This window comes from Cervus elaphus, chromosome 12 (assembly GCF_910594005.1).
Source record: "Cervus elaphus chromosome 12, mCerEla1.1, whole genome shotgun sequence".
In the NCBI taxonomy this organism is placed as follows: Eukaryota; Metazoa; Chordata; class Mammalia; order Artiodactyla; family Cervidae; genus Cervus; species Cervus elaphus.
In genome coordinates, this window is record NC_057826.1 from 72,786,806 (window position 1) to 72,806,818 (window position 20,013).

Below are 20,013 nucleotides of genomic sequence, written 5' to 3' on the forward strand. Positions count from 1 at the left end.
TTTGCTCCTTGGAAGAAAAGCAATGTCCAACCTAGATGACATATTAAAAGCAGAGACATTACTTTGCCGACAATGGTCCATCTAGTCAAAGCTATGGTATTAGTTTTCCAGTAGTCATGTATGGATAAGAGAGTTGGACCATAAAGAAAGCTGAGTGCCAAAGAATCGATGCTTTTGAACTGTGATGTTGGAGAAGACCCTTGAGAGTCCCTTGGACTGCAAGGACCTCAAACCAGCCAGTCCTAAAGTAAATCAGTCCTGAATATTTATTGGAAGGATTGTTTATTTATTTTATTATTTATTTTATTATTTATTTATTGGAACTGAAGCTCCAATACTTTGGCCATCTGATGTGAAGAACTGACTCATTGAAAAAGACCCTGATGCTGGGAAAGATTGAAGACAGGAGGAGAAGGGGATGACAGAGGATGAAGTGGTTGGATGGCAACACTAACTCTATGGGCATGAGTTTGAACATTTCCGGGAGCTAGTGCTGGACAGGGAAGCCTGACGTGCTGCAGTCCATGTGGTCGCAAAGTTAGCCATGACAGAGCGACTGAACTGAACTGAATTGACCATTTTATGATATTTAGACTAGACCATTGGTTATGAGGTTACGTTCAATTATCTTGTTAAATCTCTAGATAATGATTTCTTTGTCAGCCAAATTGAAGTCCCAGGAAATATTTGGACAGTTTTGGAAAAGCAGTGATTATAGACTTAGTGTCTACTGAAAAGTATGGCCTTATGCATCAGGCTGCCTGTATTCAATTAATCAACTGAATTTCATTAATTCAAAGAATTAATTAATGTAGAACTAATATATGCAAACTTTTCAGAAAACTATGAAATATCTAACTCTCATTTGATTTAAATGCTGGATATGAATAGTTACATTTATCTTTCTGAAAGACAAAAATATGTATGAGCGAATATTTATGGCGCAGAAATAAAAACAGAGTGTGAGAAATGGAGTAGAAGGAGAACAGAACAGATACTATAATAGAGATTGACAGTAGGAAGGAAAACAAAAAGGAGAGCCTCATAAACAGTATGTTTTATGAGTTTGAAATACACTTTCCTTGTTTGTCTGAATTCCAGTGGACTCAAATCATTCTCCAATTGACTTAGGACAGGGAAGTTTATGTATGTGTTGGTATTTCACAGTTTTTGAAATTGTGACTTAATTCATCAATGAATGTTCCTCAAACATCAGAATGTGTTGATCTGATCATGGCCTAGATATTATTATTAATATACAGCAACTATGCTTTCCAAATTGTTGCTGACTATATTCTATAGTAACTCATTTTATCTAACTCTACTGTGTCTCAAAACATGGGTTTCAAATATGTGTTAGTGTGTATGGTCTGTGTAAATTATAAAACTTATTTAATTTATTGCTGGCTTTGACAACTAGAAGACTGAGTCAGGTTCACTGTGAAGCTATGAAAGGACCCTATGTCCTGAGTGTTTGTGATCCACAATTCTTTCAGGATTATGCAATCAGTTTGTAATTTTATATTTTTCCTGTTCACAATTATTTCATTGCTTTGATTTATACTTTTAGTGGATTCTTGTTAGCTATGTTAAATTAGGAAGTCAATATAAAGCCAGAACTCTGAGGAATTTGCCAAAAGTATTTGAAAGTAGCAGGAGAATGGAGAAGACTGAAGTTCTAAGCTCAAAAGTTCTGAAAGGCAATATTGAATTACCTGAATCTGTCAGACTGAGGAGCTAAAGATCTATTAGAATCATAAGCCAAACGTGGAAGGGTTGTATCCAAGGAACAGGATCAAACCTGAAGTGTACCAAGTCTTCTAAAAACTACAGTGCAGATTCAGATAGGGTACTTGATCGGATTGAAGGCATCACACCTTAACATTTTATGCCTCATAGAGGAAAGGGTAGATCATTTCTGAAGGAATTTATTACATCAGAGGTACATGATCTTTTATATACAGTGTGTAAAATAGAAAAAAGTAACTATGGAATATGCAAGAAGTGGGAACATGTGATTTATAATTAGAGGGAAATGAGTAAAGAGAAGCAGACCAAATATGGCTCAATTTTTGAAATCAGAGGAGAGCATAAAATAATTGATATAGTTAAAAGAGACATTAAGAAGTTGAAAAACTGAAAAAAATTATACAGAGAAACAGAATATCTAAGAATAACCAAATGATTTTAGAAATGAAAAAGAAATGTATAATATTATGAATTTAAGAAGACTTAAAAATGGACTGGACACAGCAGAAGAAAAAAGTCAGTGGATTCAAGACAAATCAATAGATATTATCCAAAGTGAGTACAAGGATATAAAAGAATAAGAATATCAGAATATATGTGCATATATACATACACATATGAAAATAGCAGTTATTTTATTTAAGGGTTTATTCCTGAGATTCTCTATTGGAAATGTTGCAACTACACAGGACCATGTCATCTTTAGAAAGTAATATGAAATTGGTAGTATATCTAGATCCATGGATTTCATATAAATGGATGTAAACTTGTATAACATTTTGAGGAAGATTTCTGAAGAAAAGTTTTGTTTTGTTTAATGTAGTAATGAATAATTCACAAACTCTGAACATAATCTAGTTCTTACAGGCTATTTGAACACTTCAGTGAATTAAAGGATTGCTGATTTCAAAGCTACAGTTTGACCTACCTGTATGATGAATTGCCTAACCCATTTATGAATAGGAAGGGAAAAGCAAATTCTCCAAAGGTTGTTAATATAGACATCTTTGTGTTTAATATGTATCTTTTAAAGAAATTACAGTTTCACAAATGACTAAAACATGATATTGAGGGAACAAATCTCTCTCCAGATTATGATTATGATTCAATTTTCTTTCTGAATATAATTAGGAATACTTAATGATTACTTTTATAGATATGTCTACAGAAGGTAATAGAATGTTAACTAATTGATAGACTGATTTATCATTTTATATAGATAAATATCGGAGAAGGCAATGGCAAACCACTCCAGTACTCTTGCCTGGAAATCCCTTGGATGGAGGAGCCGGGTAGGCTACAGTCCATGGGTTGCTAAGAGTCCGACGCGACTGAGCGACTTCACTTTCACTTTTCACTTTCACGCATAGGAGAAGGAAATGGCAACCCACTCCATTGTTCTTGCCTGGAGAATCCCAGGGACGGGGGAGCCTGGTGGGCTGCCATCTATGGGTTTGCAGAGTCGGACACGACTGAAGTGACTTAGCAGCAGCAGCATAGATAAATATAGCAATATAATGCACTAACTTATTAAAGAAAATTTTAGAGAAGGTCTATGTGAAATGCTCTGCTAAAAGAAATGCATAGAATAGTAGAAAATTTTCAGATATGGTGTCAGTGTTGAAGTAACAAAAGAAGAGTGATAATTAGTGTTAAAATTCTTATTAATTTAAAGTCATTCTTGAGAACAATCAAAATTATACTTATAAAGACTGGCCAAATTTCCCAAACAAAAACTCATTTTGACACTTCTGGAATACTAAAGAATTGATACAAAACTTTCACCAAGAGATATACATGATTTCCATATGTGAATTGGGGAACTCTTCCCAGTCTTAGGTAACAGAATAGGTGTGGCTAATTTAGGGAACTCACAGAAGACATTCTGATAATTTGAGGTGATGAAATACCAACAGAAATCCACAGTCTGCCATCTTACTCTCTTAATGGTGTTTCTAATCTTTTTATTTCTGAAAGTATAAATGACTGGATTTAGTAGTGATGTGATGATCTCATAAAATACAGCAAGGAACTTGCCCACCCAAGTAGTGCTGAGTGGAAACAGATAGATGAAGATACAAGGCCCAAAGAATAACATGACCACAGTGATGTGGGTAGTGCAAGTGGAGAGAGCCTTGGATGCCCTGTTCATCGATTGATGGCAGACAGTAAGCAGAATATAAGAGTAAGATATCAGCAGTAGAATGAAGCAGATGGTGGCCAAATACCCCACTGTCAGCCTTTATCAACATTTCAGGAATGTCCATGCAAGCTAGCTTGATCACCAAATATCACAGAAAAAACTATCCAATTCTCAGGGTCCACAAAAAGGCAATTGTATAATTATAGCTAGTTGGCTTATTGAATGCACAAAGCCAGTGATCCATGGAGTCATCACTAGCTGAATGCACATGTGTGTGTTCATGATGCTGGAGTAATGGAGTGGCTTGCAGATGGCCACGTAATGGTCACAGGCCATGGACACCAGCAGCACCATCTCACCCCCACCCCCCACCTGAAAAAAAGAGGAACAAAAACAACCTGACACATGCATGCTCTAAAGGAGATGGTCTTGTTTGCTTTGAGAAAGTTTGAGGTCAGTTTAGGAGCAGTTACTGTTGAAAGAAATGAATCAATGAACAAAAGATTGGCTAACAGGGAGAACATAGAGGAGTGGAGATGAAGGACAGCAGTAATTAGGAAAACAAAGAAGATATTACCCAAAATGGTGATTAAATAAACTGAAGAAAATATCACTAGGAGGAAGGCCTAGAGTTGTCATGAGTCACACAGCCTGAGAAAAAGAAATCCAGACACCACAAATTGGTTATTTCTTCCATTTATTCAGTTTATTCTAATTTTATATGAAGAAAAGACATAAAAATATTTTTCCTGAATCAAGCAAGTTTCTTATTTATTGGTGATGGAAGCATATCCTTACATAGGCACTTTGGAAAAAAAATTTGTGCTTTTCTTATAAAGCTCAATACTCACACATCCTGTGGTCCAGCAATTTCAGTCTCATGTGTATGCTCAAGATAAATTCTTACAACTGTATGTATAGAGATATTTATAATTATGCATATAAACAGACCATGGAATATTATTCAGAATCATAGTTTGTAAGGTACAACTATATAAAATGACAGATATAAAGCTTTTTGAGACACCATAATGAAGAAAAAAGAGATTAGCATAATTTTTATAAAGTAAACAGCAATATAAAAATGCTGTATTTTGTAGGAACTTGTATATATAACTATCTATTAAAAATGATGTCAGTAACTCCAACTGTGGGAGGCTAAGGATCAGGATGAGTATGTACACATTATCAGCTGTATGATATTATTAACTGTTTAGGTCGTATATTAGTCATGTTTTTATAGGTATAGTTTTATTATTGAATAAACAAGCATAAAAATTCAAAATGACCATTAAAAAAGATGTTGAATATACTATGAATCAAGAATTATGATCAATTCAATGCTGTGGACCTGAGGTTTAGTCTGGATTTACCCTCCCTGTTGTCTATAACTGAAGCTATTGATGATACTGTTTTTGTTTAAATCCACAGAGTTATCAGGTACCAAGGATGAAAATAAAAATAGAATTAGAAAGCTATAGATGTAGGAGGGGCTTTTACTTTTTTCCAGTGTGGTAAATAGGAATTTATTGAATATTTTCTTACTATGGACTGTGATCACTTTTGAGCACTTCAGTGAAAAAGAAATAGATTGTAAGTGGTGTATGTTATATCAAAGAATAAAAGCTTATGCCTGCTTTTTCACCTAATGCTAGCTTAATAGGCTGTCAATGTTATTTTAGTTAAATTAGAAAGGGCAAAATATTGCTCCTATATTCAGTTCAGTTCAGTCGCTCAGTCGTGTCCTACTCTTTGCGACACCATGAATCACAGCACGCCAGGCCTCCCTGTCCATCACCAACTCCTGGAATTTACTCAGACTCATGCCCATCCAGTCAGTGATGCCATCCAGCCATCTCATCCTCTGTCGTCACCTTCTCCTCCTCCCCCAATTCCTCCCAGCATCACGGTCTCTTCCAATAAGTCAACTCTTTGCATGAGGTGGCCAAAGTACTGGAATTTCAGCTTCAGCATCAGTCCTTCCAATGAACACCCAGGACTGATCTCCTTCAGGATGGACTGGTTGGATCTCCTTGCAGTCCAAGGGACTCTCAAGAGTCTTCTCAAACACCACGGTTCAAAAGTATCAATTTTTTGGCACTCAGCTTTCTTCACAGTCCAACTCTCACATCCATACATGACCACTAGAAAAACAATAGCCTTGACCAGACGGACCTTTGTTGGCGAAGTAATGTCTCTGCTTTTTAATCTGCTATCTAAGTTGGTCATAACTTTCCTTCCAAGGAGTAAGCGTCTTTTAATTTCATGCTGCAGTCACCATCTGCAGTGATTTTGGAGCCCCAAAAAATGAAGTCTGACACTGTTTCCTCTGTCTCCCCATCTATTTCCCATGAGGTGATGGGACCAGATGCCATGATCTTAGTTTTCTGAATGTTAAGCTTTAAGCCAACTTTTTCATTCTCCTCTTTCACTTTCATCAAGAGGCTTTTTAATTCCTCTTCACTCTCTGCCGTAAGCGTGGTGTCATCTTCATATCTGAGGTTATTGATATTTCTCCCGGCAATCTTGATTCCAGCTTGTGCTTCTTCCAGCCCAGCATTTCTCATGATGTACTCTGCATATAAGTTAAATTAGCAGGGTGACAATATACAGCCTTGATGTACTCCTTTTTCTATTTGGAACCAGTCTGTTGTTCCATGTCCAGTTCTAACTGTTGCTTCCTGACCTGCATACAGGTTTCTCAAGAGGCAGGTCAGGTGGTCTGGTATTCCCACCTCTTTCAGAATTTTCCACAGTTTATTGTGATCCACACAGTCGAAGGCTTTGGCATAGTCAATAAAGCAGAAATAGATGTTTTTCTTGAACTCTCTTGCTTTTTCAGTAATCCAGCAGATATTGGCAATTTGATCTCTGGTTCCTCTGCCTTTTCTAAAACCAGCTTGAACATCTGGAAGTTCACGGTTTATGTATTGCTGAAGCCTGGCTTGGAGAATTTTGAGCATTGCTTTACTAGCATGTGAGATGAGTGCAATTGTGTGGTAGTTTGAGCATTCTTTGGCATTGCCTTTCTTAGGGATTGGAATGAAAACTGACCTTTTCCAGTCCTGTGGCCACTGCTGAGTTTTCCAAATTTGCTGGCATATTGAGTGCAGCACTTTAACAGCATAATCTTTCAGGATTTGAAATAGCTCAACTGGAATTTCATCACCTCCACTAGCTTTGTTCATAGTGATGCTTTCTAAGGCCCACTTGACTTCACATTCCAGGATGTCTGGCTCTCAGTCAGTGATCACACCATTGTGATTATCTGGGTAATGAATATCTTTTTTGTACAGTTCTTCTGTGTGTTCTTGCCACCTCTTCTTAATATCTTCTGCTTCTGTTAGGTCCATACCATTTCTGTCCTTTATTGAACCCATCTTTGCCTGAAATTTTCCCTTGGTATCTCTAATTTTCTTGAAGAGATCTCTAGTCTTTCCCATTCTGTTTTCCTCTATTTCTTTGCATTGATCGCTGAATAGCCAGGAGAGATAAGAAAGCCTTCCTCAGCGATCAATGCTGCTATATAAAACTATGTTAATAATACTGTTAATTATATAAAATAAGTATATAATTTTTAACTCTAATCTAAGTGTAAGAAGTAAGCCTAAATATTCTAAGAGTATGGTTGTATAATCAAATTAGTTAAAGCAGAACTCACAAAATAATCAAAAGTTAGGAAAATTAAAAATAAAAGCTGAAAAAAAGTTTCATTTTATTCTTTGAGCTGCTAATTTTAGGGTCATGGGAAAACTAAACCTCCCTGTTTCTTTGTATCTCCCTGTCAATCTCTCTCTGAATACCTCTCATATGATAGAAATTTTCACCCACATTGTCTAAAATAATCTTCACAATAACCAAATGAAATAAGTTAAATATTCTTTCTAGTCTGAGTTTGGCTCTCAGTAAATCTGTTGCAGTTTCAGAGTGAGAAACAGCATGACTAAAGTATCATCCCAATGTTTTCTGATGCCAGGCCTTCATCTGTGTTGTCATTCTTTCTCTCCTGTTCAGTTCCAAGAGTGTAATTCCATCTCCAGGGTAACTATTAATTATTATAGGCTTTGAGAGATTTCTCTCCATAATCTCTATCAGATTCCTTCCAGAGTTAAATTAGTAACCATCACTTTTCTCAATATTTGGAAATTTCTATTAATTACAGTTACGTATCTGTGTCCAGAACAGTTTTCCTTAACTCAAAGAAAACTGTAGACCCTGATGAGTGTGGATCTATGACTACCTGAATATTACCTCAAAGAGGGCACCTCTGTAGCTGTAAGACTCTGTAGAAGTTACTCATTTTGATGCTATAGGGAGTCCGGAAGTTTCAAAATGTACCTTGAAGAAACCCTTGATATTTCTGAAAGCTATGCAAAAATTCCAAACCATTCTAATTAGTGTGCATGGAAATATAGCATTAAAAGATTGTCTTAAGTATGACAGAGAGAAGTTAAGAAATTTACAAAGTGTAGAGTGTATCTTCGTACCAGAGAGAAACCATGGGGTCACAAAGAGTCAGACACAAGTGAGCATACATGTACACAAAGGCAATATTATCAATGTTCTTCAAAATATTGTAAGGGAAGCTCACCTTTTATTTTCATTTATACAATATTATATGATTTAATCTTAAGGACAAGAATCCAACACTTTAGTGATCTGAGAAGGAAATATGATAATATATGTCTATCTGCCCATGGCTGTTACATTTTTTTTTATCAGAAGAATACAATTATTCACATATTGGTGGTTATGGTTTCAGTTTCTTTTCTATGCAGTTACATACTTACATGTGCACATGTCTCTCTCTTTATATATATACATATGTATATAAACATGTATGGTGGAGTTTTTTCCTTTGAGATTTAGAGTATGGAGGAATATTTTAAATTCAATTAATTTAAAATAATATTATGCTTAAATATATTTCATTCAATGTAAATGGTTGCTTTAGAGAAATAAAGAGAAATTATAGAAAATTTATGCAGCTGCACATTTTTAGTGTTCTTTTTGCATTTTGGCAATGAATGGCAGGGTTTGGAAAGCAGACATGAAAAGAATGAAGTAGAAGAGTGGGATTATTACACTGGACATTAACTCTGTAGATAGCGTCAGTGATGTCAATCCACCACTAGTCAACTCGGCTGATGATCAGGCAAAGGAGGGTCTTCTGTCTTGACACACTGGAGACAGTGAAAAGTTAGGTGCTTGTCAGGGGATCATGAATTCATGGGAATGAATGAATATGTGAGGCACAGGAGATTTTAGTGTAATGAAATTCTTTATGATAACTGTAATTTCAAATATATTTTCTTAGGCATTTGCCGTGTCTTCTGTGAGGGCCTAAATGCAATGACACTCTAGAAACAATGAGCACATGTTTATTTTTAATTCCATTATCCATAAACAGAATCAGGGATCTTTGGAGATAGGGCTATTGTTGGAATAGGAAATTAAGATACAAGATAATCCAGGAGCATCTTTTAGTCTCAGAGAATAAGGGAATGCTCAAATATACATAAACTCACAAAATTTGATGTGGATATACATCAAAGAGGCTTAAGAGCCAAATGAAAATTCTCCCAAAAGCAGTATTTGATTATAATCCAGATTGTAAAATAAATATCCATGATTTCATACTAAAATAAATGGTTGAATAAATTAGCGCATGGGGTAGCAAAGCAATCACTCATGCAGGAGAATTAGAGATAAATTGTATAGCACGCTACCCTAAGCAAGGGGAGCATAGCTACTCATTCCTTAAATGTGGGCTGAGTGTAGTGACTTTTCTCAAAATACAGTGTGGATAGTACGGAAAGTCAATCTACAGTGAGGGGACCTGACATTTCAGTCAGGTGATCAAGGTCACCATCATCAGACGTAAATCATGGTGATGGTACAGACACTTGATGGGAGGTGTCAAAAATGGCCGACCACCTGTGGTGTGCATCCCCTGAACCCATAACTTTGGTGTAATCATGAGAAAATGCCAAATACATTTCAGTGGGGTGATACCCTTCCTACTTTGCAGTTCCTCACAAAGTTAAACAGAATTATCATAAAACTCATCAATTCTGCTCCTAGTCTTTAACCCCAAAGAATTAAAAACAAGTATTAAAATCTTGTACATGAATATCTAGAACTAGTCACAATGGGTAAAGGTGTTCATCCAAATGTTCATCCACTGATGAATGAATTGAAAAATGTGGTAATCCATACAAAGGAATATCATTCAGCCACAAATGTGTATCAGATACACATTTCAATATGGATGAAAATAGTTTGGAACTAGGTCGAAGTGATGATTCCGCAATATAATGAATGCCTAAATGCCACTGGTTTGTAGCTCTCAAATGGTTGATTTTACATTATGTTAATTTATCTTGATAACATAAAATGTAACACTAAAAAGATCAATGAGCAAATATTATTTTCCACTATGAATTTTTATTTATCAACTTTTTAGCTTATTTTTTAAAAAAATACTTGGATAATGTGTATTTTTGATGTAAAAGAGAATGCTACAATTCTAACACTAAGTTTTTGCTCATTTCTTTCTAGGCTGAATGTTATGTAGAAATTAGTCTAAATTTTTGTAAAATGAGAATAATAGCAGTTTAACAAAAAGAATTAGTACAATATGTTGAAATGTAGCTATTATAATAATGTTAAATTTTATAAGAATGGTCATATTTGATCTTCTGTGTGTACACATTGCTTTTCTGAGCAGTATTATAGAGTTAGAGATTCAGTATGCCCAGAGTTAGTTAATGAATAAAAAAATCACAATGCTGAATGCCAAGGTACACAAATTATTTCCCCTTAACTGAGAAGTCACAGTCTTATTTCTCATCAGGTGAGGAAGAATATGGGATTTCCATCTCACTGTTTGGTTAGACATAATAAATGAGATCATATAGGTATTATACTCAGAAAAGTGAAAAGCTTAATAGACTTGTGAACTTCTTTTTAATACATCATGGCATTGATCTAAAAAAGAGGCAGCATAGCTAGGGAATGAATTCATAAACTTTAAGATCAGAATATTATTTCATTTGAATATTCGTTTTGACTTTAGTATTCTGGCCTTTGCCAACATATTTATTTCTGTTTTTAAGATATTATCATGGCCAAAATGGGATTGGCAATTATATCAATGAGGTAAAAGTAGGGATAGGGTTTCTAGGAATATTGCATGAATATGTTTCCATTAGAATTTGAAATAATGTTTACTAATGAGTATGTTGATAGGCATTCCTTTTTCAATAGTATTGGTCTAAATAATATTGATCAGTAGGTATTAAAATATTAGGAGATGCTGAGTTTCCATGAATATATTTTTCTGTCGTAGTTTATTAATCATAGCTTCCTTTTATTTGCATTTACTTTTTAAATCAAGCTTCTAATATTTTTTCTCTTAATGGCATGGGAATTCAAGGTAGAAATCTCATAATGGCCTGGGGACTCAGGTCACTGAGTCATCAAAGGCCACCCAAAAGTGTTGTCAGAGCTGGAGTAGTTGTAAGGAGTACTAACCACAGAGATCAAAAAGGAAAACACTTCTTAAGAGGTTCATTCATAGTAAAAATATTGTTTTCTGGGACCTTTTTTGGGGGAGTGAGGTCAGGTAAGTGAGGACAGTATAATTTAAGTGAATAACCTGTTAAAATTACCAGCTGCTTTCCCTCTATGGGCAAAGTATAGCAACTCTGCTACATTTCATGCACCTTGCCTTCCACTCTTTCTTATCTCTATTTCTATTTTTCAATTCAACATGCATTTGTTTAAACTAGTTGAACCTATACAAGTGCCAGTTTTTCCAAGGGGAAGTCTGAGTTTTCTGAAGCATGAAGATCTTCATATGCCTGCACTGTTTCTTAATTTACAGGGAAATTTTTGGACATGGATTATATTTCACTTAGAACTAGGAAGGACCTTGGGAATTGGTTTTGATGTGAATCATCTTTGACCTGTCATTTTTTTATGGCAATTTCTAGAATGAAAATTGCTTTTTAATTCTACTAGCATCAGTTTTCAATGAGAATAATATAAAAAACCAGTGTGTTTACCAAGAAACTATTATCAATTTTTGAGGTGTTTATATGCACATGCATACTCACAGTCATCCAACCCTTTGTCTTCTCTACCAAATTCACACAATTTCGTATGGTCAGAATTTCTAAGACATAGTCCCTGCTCTCAAGAAGCTCACACCCTTGGCAGAGGAGACAGAGACACTAGTCACTTGTAAATTATGCTGTCATGAAGAACTTATCATGTGAACCTCACAAGTAAGATGTGATAGCAGGGTGGAAGAGTATCTCGTGCAGACTGGAGGACAGAGGGGGGTATCACTGCATAATAACTGACAGAAATTTTAGAACAAGAAGTAATCGGCCAAGAGAAAAATGTAGGGAAAACTATAGGTTAGAACAAAAGTATGAGTAACCCTCATATCAATGAAAGAACAATTGTCCTAGTAGTTCAAGAGATTTGTGACGTGGAGTTGTGAGGTAAGAGGCTGAGAAAATGGGTTGTAGACTGTTGTATTATGTGCCTTGCTGAGACATTGTGAAGAGAGGTTACTGAGAGTTTGTAATTGGTGAGCAGGCCAAAAAGACTCAGGAACCACTCCTAAGGTGTGCTGTTCTGACTGCTTCCTTTTTAATTGTTTGCTATTCTTTCTTGCTTGCTTCTGTTCTCTCCTATTTCTTTTCACTACTGTCCCTGTGTCTTCTGTCTCCTCTCTTTTCTTTTCTTTTCATCTCTTTCCTTACTAGTATCAATCAGCTAAATGATAGATATATTTTACAGCCACTAGCAGTAGACTGCCGCAAATAGAAGATTTTTTTCTTGCCCATTGATTTCTTATGGACAACACTTTCTGTTAAGGAGCTATTGTGATTTTCTATGAGTAAACAGTTGTTGACACACTTGTAAAACTTTATTTCAGTTTTTAAATGCTTGATTAAGTGGTACTACCATCACTACCATCTCAATTTGAAGGGTTATACATCTGGAACTCTTATTCTGTATTTCCACAATAGATTTCATTTTTAAGTCAAAAGCCAACAGCAGGTTGTTTAGACCACTTAAATAATACAGAAATGTAGACCTTAGGAGATGAAAGCCACATGTATCCTATTTTGAAGATTCACTATTTGTAATATTTGATGTGCAGTTTTGGAACTTTTTTTCAAGTACAAACATAGTTTCGTAAAAAGAATTCTGTTTTTGCCATTAGAGGCTTTTGCTTTAATCCAGTATTTGGATGGTTGTTTTAGTTGTTTCCAGTTATTTAAATACATATAAAAAACTACCATCAGCATTTTACCAATTTAAGACATAGTACTGATCATCATGTAACAATTTTTGCCGGGATTAATACTTGGCTATGAATATACATACCCAAATATCTTACTCTAATACTTTTGACTTCACACCTAGTTGATGATCGGAGAAGGCAATGGCACCCCACTCCAGTACTCTTGCCTGGAAAATCCCATGGACAGAGGAGCCTGGTGGGCTGCAATCCATGGGGTCGCTAAGAGTCGGACACGACTGAGCAACTTCACTTTCACTTTCCTGCATTGGAGGAGGAAATGGCAACCCACTCCAGTGTTCTTGCTTGGAGAATCCCAGGGACCGGGGAGCCTGGTGGGCTGCCGTCTATGGGGTCACACAGAGTCGGACACGACTGAAGCGACTTAGCAGGAGCAGCAGCAGTTAGATGATGATAACCTTATGATTACTCATGAGAACAGTACCTGAATTTTCATGTACCATCAAATATAACTACGTTTCTGAATTGCTGTGATGTCTCATGTATGATGGCATGCAGTGTTTTGCTTTCTGTGACTGGCTTATTTCACTTGCTCCAAGTTTAATCACAAGTTGCTCTTGTGCTTGTTGGAAATGGCAGGAAATTTTTGTTTTTTTAAGCTAAATATTATATTGGTGTTTGTGTGTTGTGTGTGTGTATCACATTTGCTTTATCCATTCATTGATAATTAAAGGGAAAGACAGGAAAAATAATAGTCACCTAATTTTCTTACTACCAATAAAAATTTTAATTACTACTTTTAAAAAATTGACCTTTTATTAGTCTTTGAAACACCTTTAAATATTTTTTACATATGGAAACAAAGTGAATATACCTTGTTTTGTATACCAGACTATGTGTATTTTAAAATCTGCATATTGCATGATCAAAGCCTTTAGATAGAGATTTGATTAAAGCTCCTTTGAAATGTCACACCCACTGCAGTTAACTCTGATGACTGTCCTATTCATTCTGCCTTGTTCTGTCCAATTCTATTTTTTTCCCAATTATTGGCTATAAACTCCTGCATTCACCACCCCTGTATCAGGGCCTCCTGGCAGCACCTCTGCAGTGTTCTCTTTTGGCTACACGACTCGCTTCACATCCACCCTCACAAAGTCCTTCCTGACTGGCCTGGCTGCCTGCATGTCTATTCTTGGCTATACCAGTTTCAAGGGGCTCCAGCCGACTTCCGTGGCTTTCTCATGAGGCAGTGAGGGCTGTGCCCACAGGAGGCCCAGGCGTGGTGTGGAGTGCCGGGAGAGGAGGGACAGAGAGAGCGTGGCTGTTAGTGGTGTGGGGCCTGGGGGAAAGCTTAGTGATGGCAGTCCAAGTGGGGGCCTCCTGGTGTTCAATTCAGATGTGGAACAAGCATCAGTAATTTGGTTTGTTTCAAGATACAATAGTTTAATATTATGTCTAAAAAAATAGCGTGTATATTAGGTTGAACTCTATAAAATTGACAGTTGATCAAATATGAACTGACTTTGAAAGAGTAATCTCTTATGACTCAAACTAATAAATGCTACAAGCATTTTCATCTTAGACATATAAGTTTTAAAAATGGGTTTCCTGGATATCTTTCTTGTGAACTTCTCAGTTTTTAAATGTCTGTTATTCATATATTTCATACCAATGAATTTTATTCCTATATATGAGTAATAATATTCTTGCAAGATGAAAGAACTATGAATATTTTAATTCATATTCATTTAACTATGAATATGCTCCATTGCAGACATTTATGTTATTTCTAAATTTTTTTTTATAATTTTTTTATCATTGATGTCTCTTGTAGCTTAACTGTTAGTTTATCTAGCTTCAATATGCTAAAAAACTTTTATTTTCTTATTGAAGTATAGTTGATTAACCATTTTGTATGTTTTAGATCTACAGCAAAGTGATTCATTCATATATATATATATATTCTTTTGCAGATTCTTTTCCACTAGAAATTATTGCAAGATATTCAATATAGTTGTCTCTGCTATAGAATAGTTTTTGCTATTTATCTATTTTGTTTATAGTAGTGTATATATGTTTTTACTTGACTTAGTCATAAATGGTGAAAATTTTGAAGTTTAGGTATCTATTTCTAAAATACCTTCTAAAGAAACTGAATTTCTTTTCTCTTTATCAATATATGAATGTGACTTTTTCCTCATAGCCTCATCCATGATTTCATCAATTTTTAAACTTTTGAAATTTGTTAATTCAGAATAGCACCCAATGCAATCTTATTTCCATTTTTTTGAATACTAGTGACAGTTTTACTTTTCATATGACTATCAGCTATTAGAACTTCTTCTGTGTCCGTAGTCTTATATGTTTTTCTCATTGTAAATTTCATATACCACGCTTTCTATCTTTATCTATCTGGAGGAACTGATTTCATCATAGAAATATTAGTCATCTGTCTGATATTTTATAACTTGTTTTTCAGTGTGTTTTTAATTTTTATTTTATAGTGCTTATATATCTATATAAGATATCTATGTAGCTTTGTATGCAAACTTTGTACATATACCTATATCTAGTATAGTAAGAACTGAATATTGTGGATAGTGCCAACTATTTTTCCTCCCTCATTTGTTAATTAGATATTTTTCAAATGACTTTTAGATGTTAAATGTTTGTTTAAATATTATTTTTCTTTCTTTTGGTTTGTTACTCTTTTTGATGTTTAAATATCATTTTGAAACTTTCTTGAGTTTATGATGAGAAGCAATAATCTATGTATTTACAAGTTTATCTGTGTGCCAGCACCATTGATTGAATAATTCACCCTGTCCACATGAGTGTGATATGATTCTTCAATATTCTCTTGAGGGTACTCATTTCTTCCGGCCTTCTTCCATTCTTTACATTGAGATTTTTATAACTCTCTGAAAACAGAAATATGATCAGCTAACTATCCCCCCAGATTTTCTCCTGCTCTTAGGGTAAAAAGCAAAATTCTTATCGTGGATCCCAGATTTCATCCTGTTTGGCCTATTTCTCCAGCCTGATCTCAGTCATTCATATTCTCATCCCTCTGGCCGGTGTCTCAGGCCTTTGCCCACGGCATTTCCAGTCTGCACTACTCCACTTACTTTCAGTGGTAACTCATATTTGCAGAGCCTAATAATCATGATGGTGATATGTCACATTATCATAGTGCTCTGATATTTCCTTCAAATTAGTTGGCAGAGATGTATCTGTATTTAAAGTTATTTAATGTTGATCTACCTGTATCTATCCATCTAGATCAAACCTGTAAAACTTCAAAAGTCAGAATTTCTGTTTCACCTCGAACTTGACATTGGACTTAGAATATAGTAGATACTCATTAGGATATCAGTTACACTCATTAGTTGCATTACTTGAAGAAATAAATTAATGCATGATATTTTCATAACATATTAATGGCTGTTAGTGAAGATTTTTTTTTCTTCATAAAACTGAATTTGATAAAAGCTTAAATCTGTTTCTTTAAATATTAACATTTGATAAATTCTTTGGTTATTTTGTTTCTGGATTTTAGGTATCATCAGAAAAAGCCAATGTATGCAAGAAATGACACTTCAGTGTCTGAATTTGTTTTCCTGGGACTTTCTACCTCTAGACCAGTGCAGCATTTCCTCCTTGCCTTCTCTACAGTGTTTTATGTAACAATTGTTCTGGGGAATCTCCTTGTTGTGTTTGCAGTGACCTTTGACCCTCATCTGCACTCCCCCATGTACTTCCTTTTAGCCAACCTCTCATTCATTGATTTGTGTCTTTCTACCTTAACGGTGCCTAAGATGATCTCTGACCTGTACTCTGAGCACAAAACCGTATCCTTCCAGGGGTGTGTCACCCAGATATTTGTCCTTCACACCCTGGGTGGATCTGAGATGGTGCTGCTCACTGCCATGGGCTTTGACCGATACGTGGCCATCTGTAAGCCCCTGCACTATCTGACCATCATGAGCCCACGGGTGTGCCATTTGCTTCTGTGTGGTGCTTGGGCTATTGGCCTCATTCACTCAGTGGTCCAGTTAGCTTTTGTGATCCATTTGCCTTTCTGTGGCCCTAATGAAATCGACAACTTTTACTGTGACCTTCCTTGGTTTATCAAACTTGCCTGCATAGATTCCTACAGAATGGAATTCATGGTCACTGCCAACAGTGGGTTCATATCCGTGGGCACTTTCTTCTTGTTGATTTTCTCCTATGTTTTCATTCTGGTCACTGTGTGGAAACGCTCTTCAGGTGGTTTGCACAAGGCCCTCTCCACTCTGTCAGCACACATCTCTGTGGTGGTTTTGTTCTTTGGACCATGCATCTTTGTTTACATGTGGCCATTTCCTATAGTGCCAGTGGATAAGTTTCTTGCCATTTTAGACTTTTTGGTTACACCCATCCTGAATCCTGCCATTTACACATTGAGGAACAAAGACATGAAGATGGCTATGAGGAGACTGTGTGGTCAGTTTTTGAGTTTGAAGATCTCTTAAGTAACTCATGGGAGCACAGGTTATTTCAAACAACTTCATGAAATACAAGTGGTTAAATAAATATACAACTTTGGGACTGTTTTTTCTGGAGTTACCATTTTGTAATATTTAGACTAGACCATTGGTTTTGCTGTTACATTGAATTATCAAGTTAACTCTCTAGGTAAAGATTTGTCAGCCACATTAAAGCCCCAATAAGTATTTGGACAGTTTTGAAAAAGCAGTGATTAGAGACCAGTGTCTACTGAAAGTATGGCCTTATGCATCAGACTGCCTATATTTAATTAATCAACTGAATTTTATTAACTCAATTAATTAATATAGAACTAATATATGCAAATTTTCAGAAAATTATGAAATATCTAACTCTCCAATTTAAATGATGGATATGAATAATTAAATTTATCTTTCTTTCTGAAATACAAAAATATGTGTCTGGGAATATTTTTGACCTGGGGCAAAAACAGCGTGTGAGAAGTGGAGTAGAGAGAAAATGGATCAGATGCTGTAATAGAGATTGACAGATACTGGGAAGGAAAACAAGAAGCAGAAGCTTATAAACAGTATGTTTTATGAGTTTGAAAATATGCTTCCCTTGCTTGTTTCATTTCAAATGGACTCCAGTCATCTCCAGTTGACTTAGGACAGGGAAATTTATGTATATGTTGGTATTTCACAATTTTTGAAACTGTGACTTAATCCATCAATGAATATTTCTCAAATATCAGAATGTGTTGATCTGATTATAGCCTGGATGGTATTATTATTATTATCCAACAACCACTCTATCCAAATTTTTTGTTGACCCTTTTCTCTAGTAACTCATATAACTCTACTGTTTCTCAATACATGGGTCTTAAATATGTGTTAGTGTGTATGATCTGTGTAAATTACAAAACCTATTTAATTTATAGCTTCTTTGACAACTAGAAGACTGAGCCAGGTTCACCGTGAAGCTATGAAAGGACCCTATGTCCTGAGTATTTGTGATCCATAATTCTTTCAGGATTATGCAATCAGTTTGTATTTCATATTTTTCCTGTTCATAATTATTTTATTGCTTTGATTTATATTTTTAGTGGATTCTTTTGGGTACATTAAACTAGAAAGTACAATATAAAGCCAGAACTCTGATTGAGAAATTTGCCTTACTTTTGAAAGTAGCAGGGGAATGGAGAAGATTAAAGTTCTAAGCTCAAAAGTTCTGAAAGGCAATACTGAATCACCTGAACTCTGTCAGACTGAGGAGCAAAAGATCTATTAGAATCATAATCCAAATGTGGAAGGGATATATCCAAGGAACAGGAGCAAACCTGAAATGTACCAAGTCTTATAAAAACTACACTGCAGAATCAAATAGGGTAGTACTTGATCGGATTGAAGTGATCACACCTTAACATTTTATGCCTCAGAGAGGAAGGAGTAGATCATTTCTGTAGGCATTTATTATATCAGTGCTACGTGATCTTTTATATACAATGTGTAAAATAGAAAAAAATAATTGTGGAATATGCAAGAAACAGGGATATGTGATTGATAATTAGTGGGAAATGAGTTAAGAGAAGCAGACCACATAAGGCACAATTTGTGAAATCAGAAGAGAGCATAAAATAATTGATATAGTTAAAAGACATTAAGAATTTGAAAAACTGAAAAAAATTACACAGAGGAACAGAATGTCTAAGAAAGATCAAAGTGATTTTAGAAACAAAAAGGAAATGTTCAATATTATGAATTTAAGAAGACAAAAACAGATTGGATACAGCAGAACAAAAAAATCAGTAGATTCAAGACAAGCTAATAGATATTATCCAAAGTGAGTACAAAGATATAAAAGAATAAAAATAGGAGAATACATGTGCATATATACATACACATATGAAAATAGAAATTATTTTATTTAAGGGTTTATTCCTCAGATTCTTTATTGGAAATTTACAAAATACAAAGGATCATATCATCTCTGGAAAGGAATATGAAATTGGTAGTGTATCTAAGTCCTTAGATTTCATATAAATGGATGTAAACTTGTATAACATTTTGAGGAGGATTTCTGAAGAAAAGTTTTGTTTACTATAGTAATAAATTATTCACAAACTCTGTACATAATCTAGTTGTTATAGGCTATTTGAACACTTCAGTGAATTACGTGGATAGTTCATTCCAAAGCTACACTTTTTGACCTACCTAATGAACTGCCTAACCCATTTATGACTAGGAAAGGATAAGCAAAATCTCCAAAGCTTGTTGATATAGCCATCTTTGTATTTAATGGGCTTCCCTGATAGCTCAGCTGGTAAAGAATCCGCCTGCAATGCGGA

At 35.2% G+C, this 20,013-nt stretch overlaps 1 protein-coding gene and 1 pseudogene across 1 annotated transcript; one reads left to right on the plus strand and one right to left on the minus strand.

The window, feature by feature from the left end:
• Positions 1 to 854: 854 nt before the first annotated feature.
• Positions 855 to 9,842, minus strand: LOC122705668 (annotated as a pseudogene).
• Positions 9,843 to 16,756: 6,914 nt separating this feature from the next.
• Positions 16,757 to 17,692, plus strand: LOC122705323 (olfactory receptor 4F6-like). Its single transcript, XM_043920616.1, has one exon. The coding sequence runs from the start codon at positions 16,757 to 16,759 to the stop codon at positions 17,690 to 17,692; it is 936 nt and encodes a 311-aa protein (XP_043776551.1).
• The last annotated feature ends 2,321 nt before the right edge of the window (positions 17,693 to 20,013 follow it).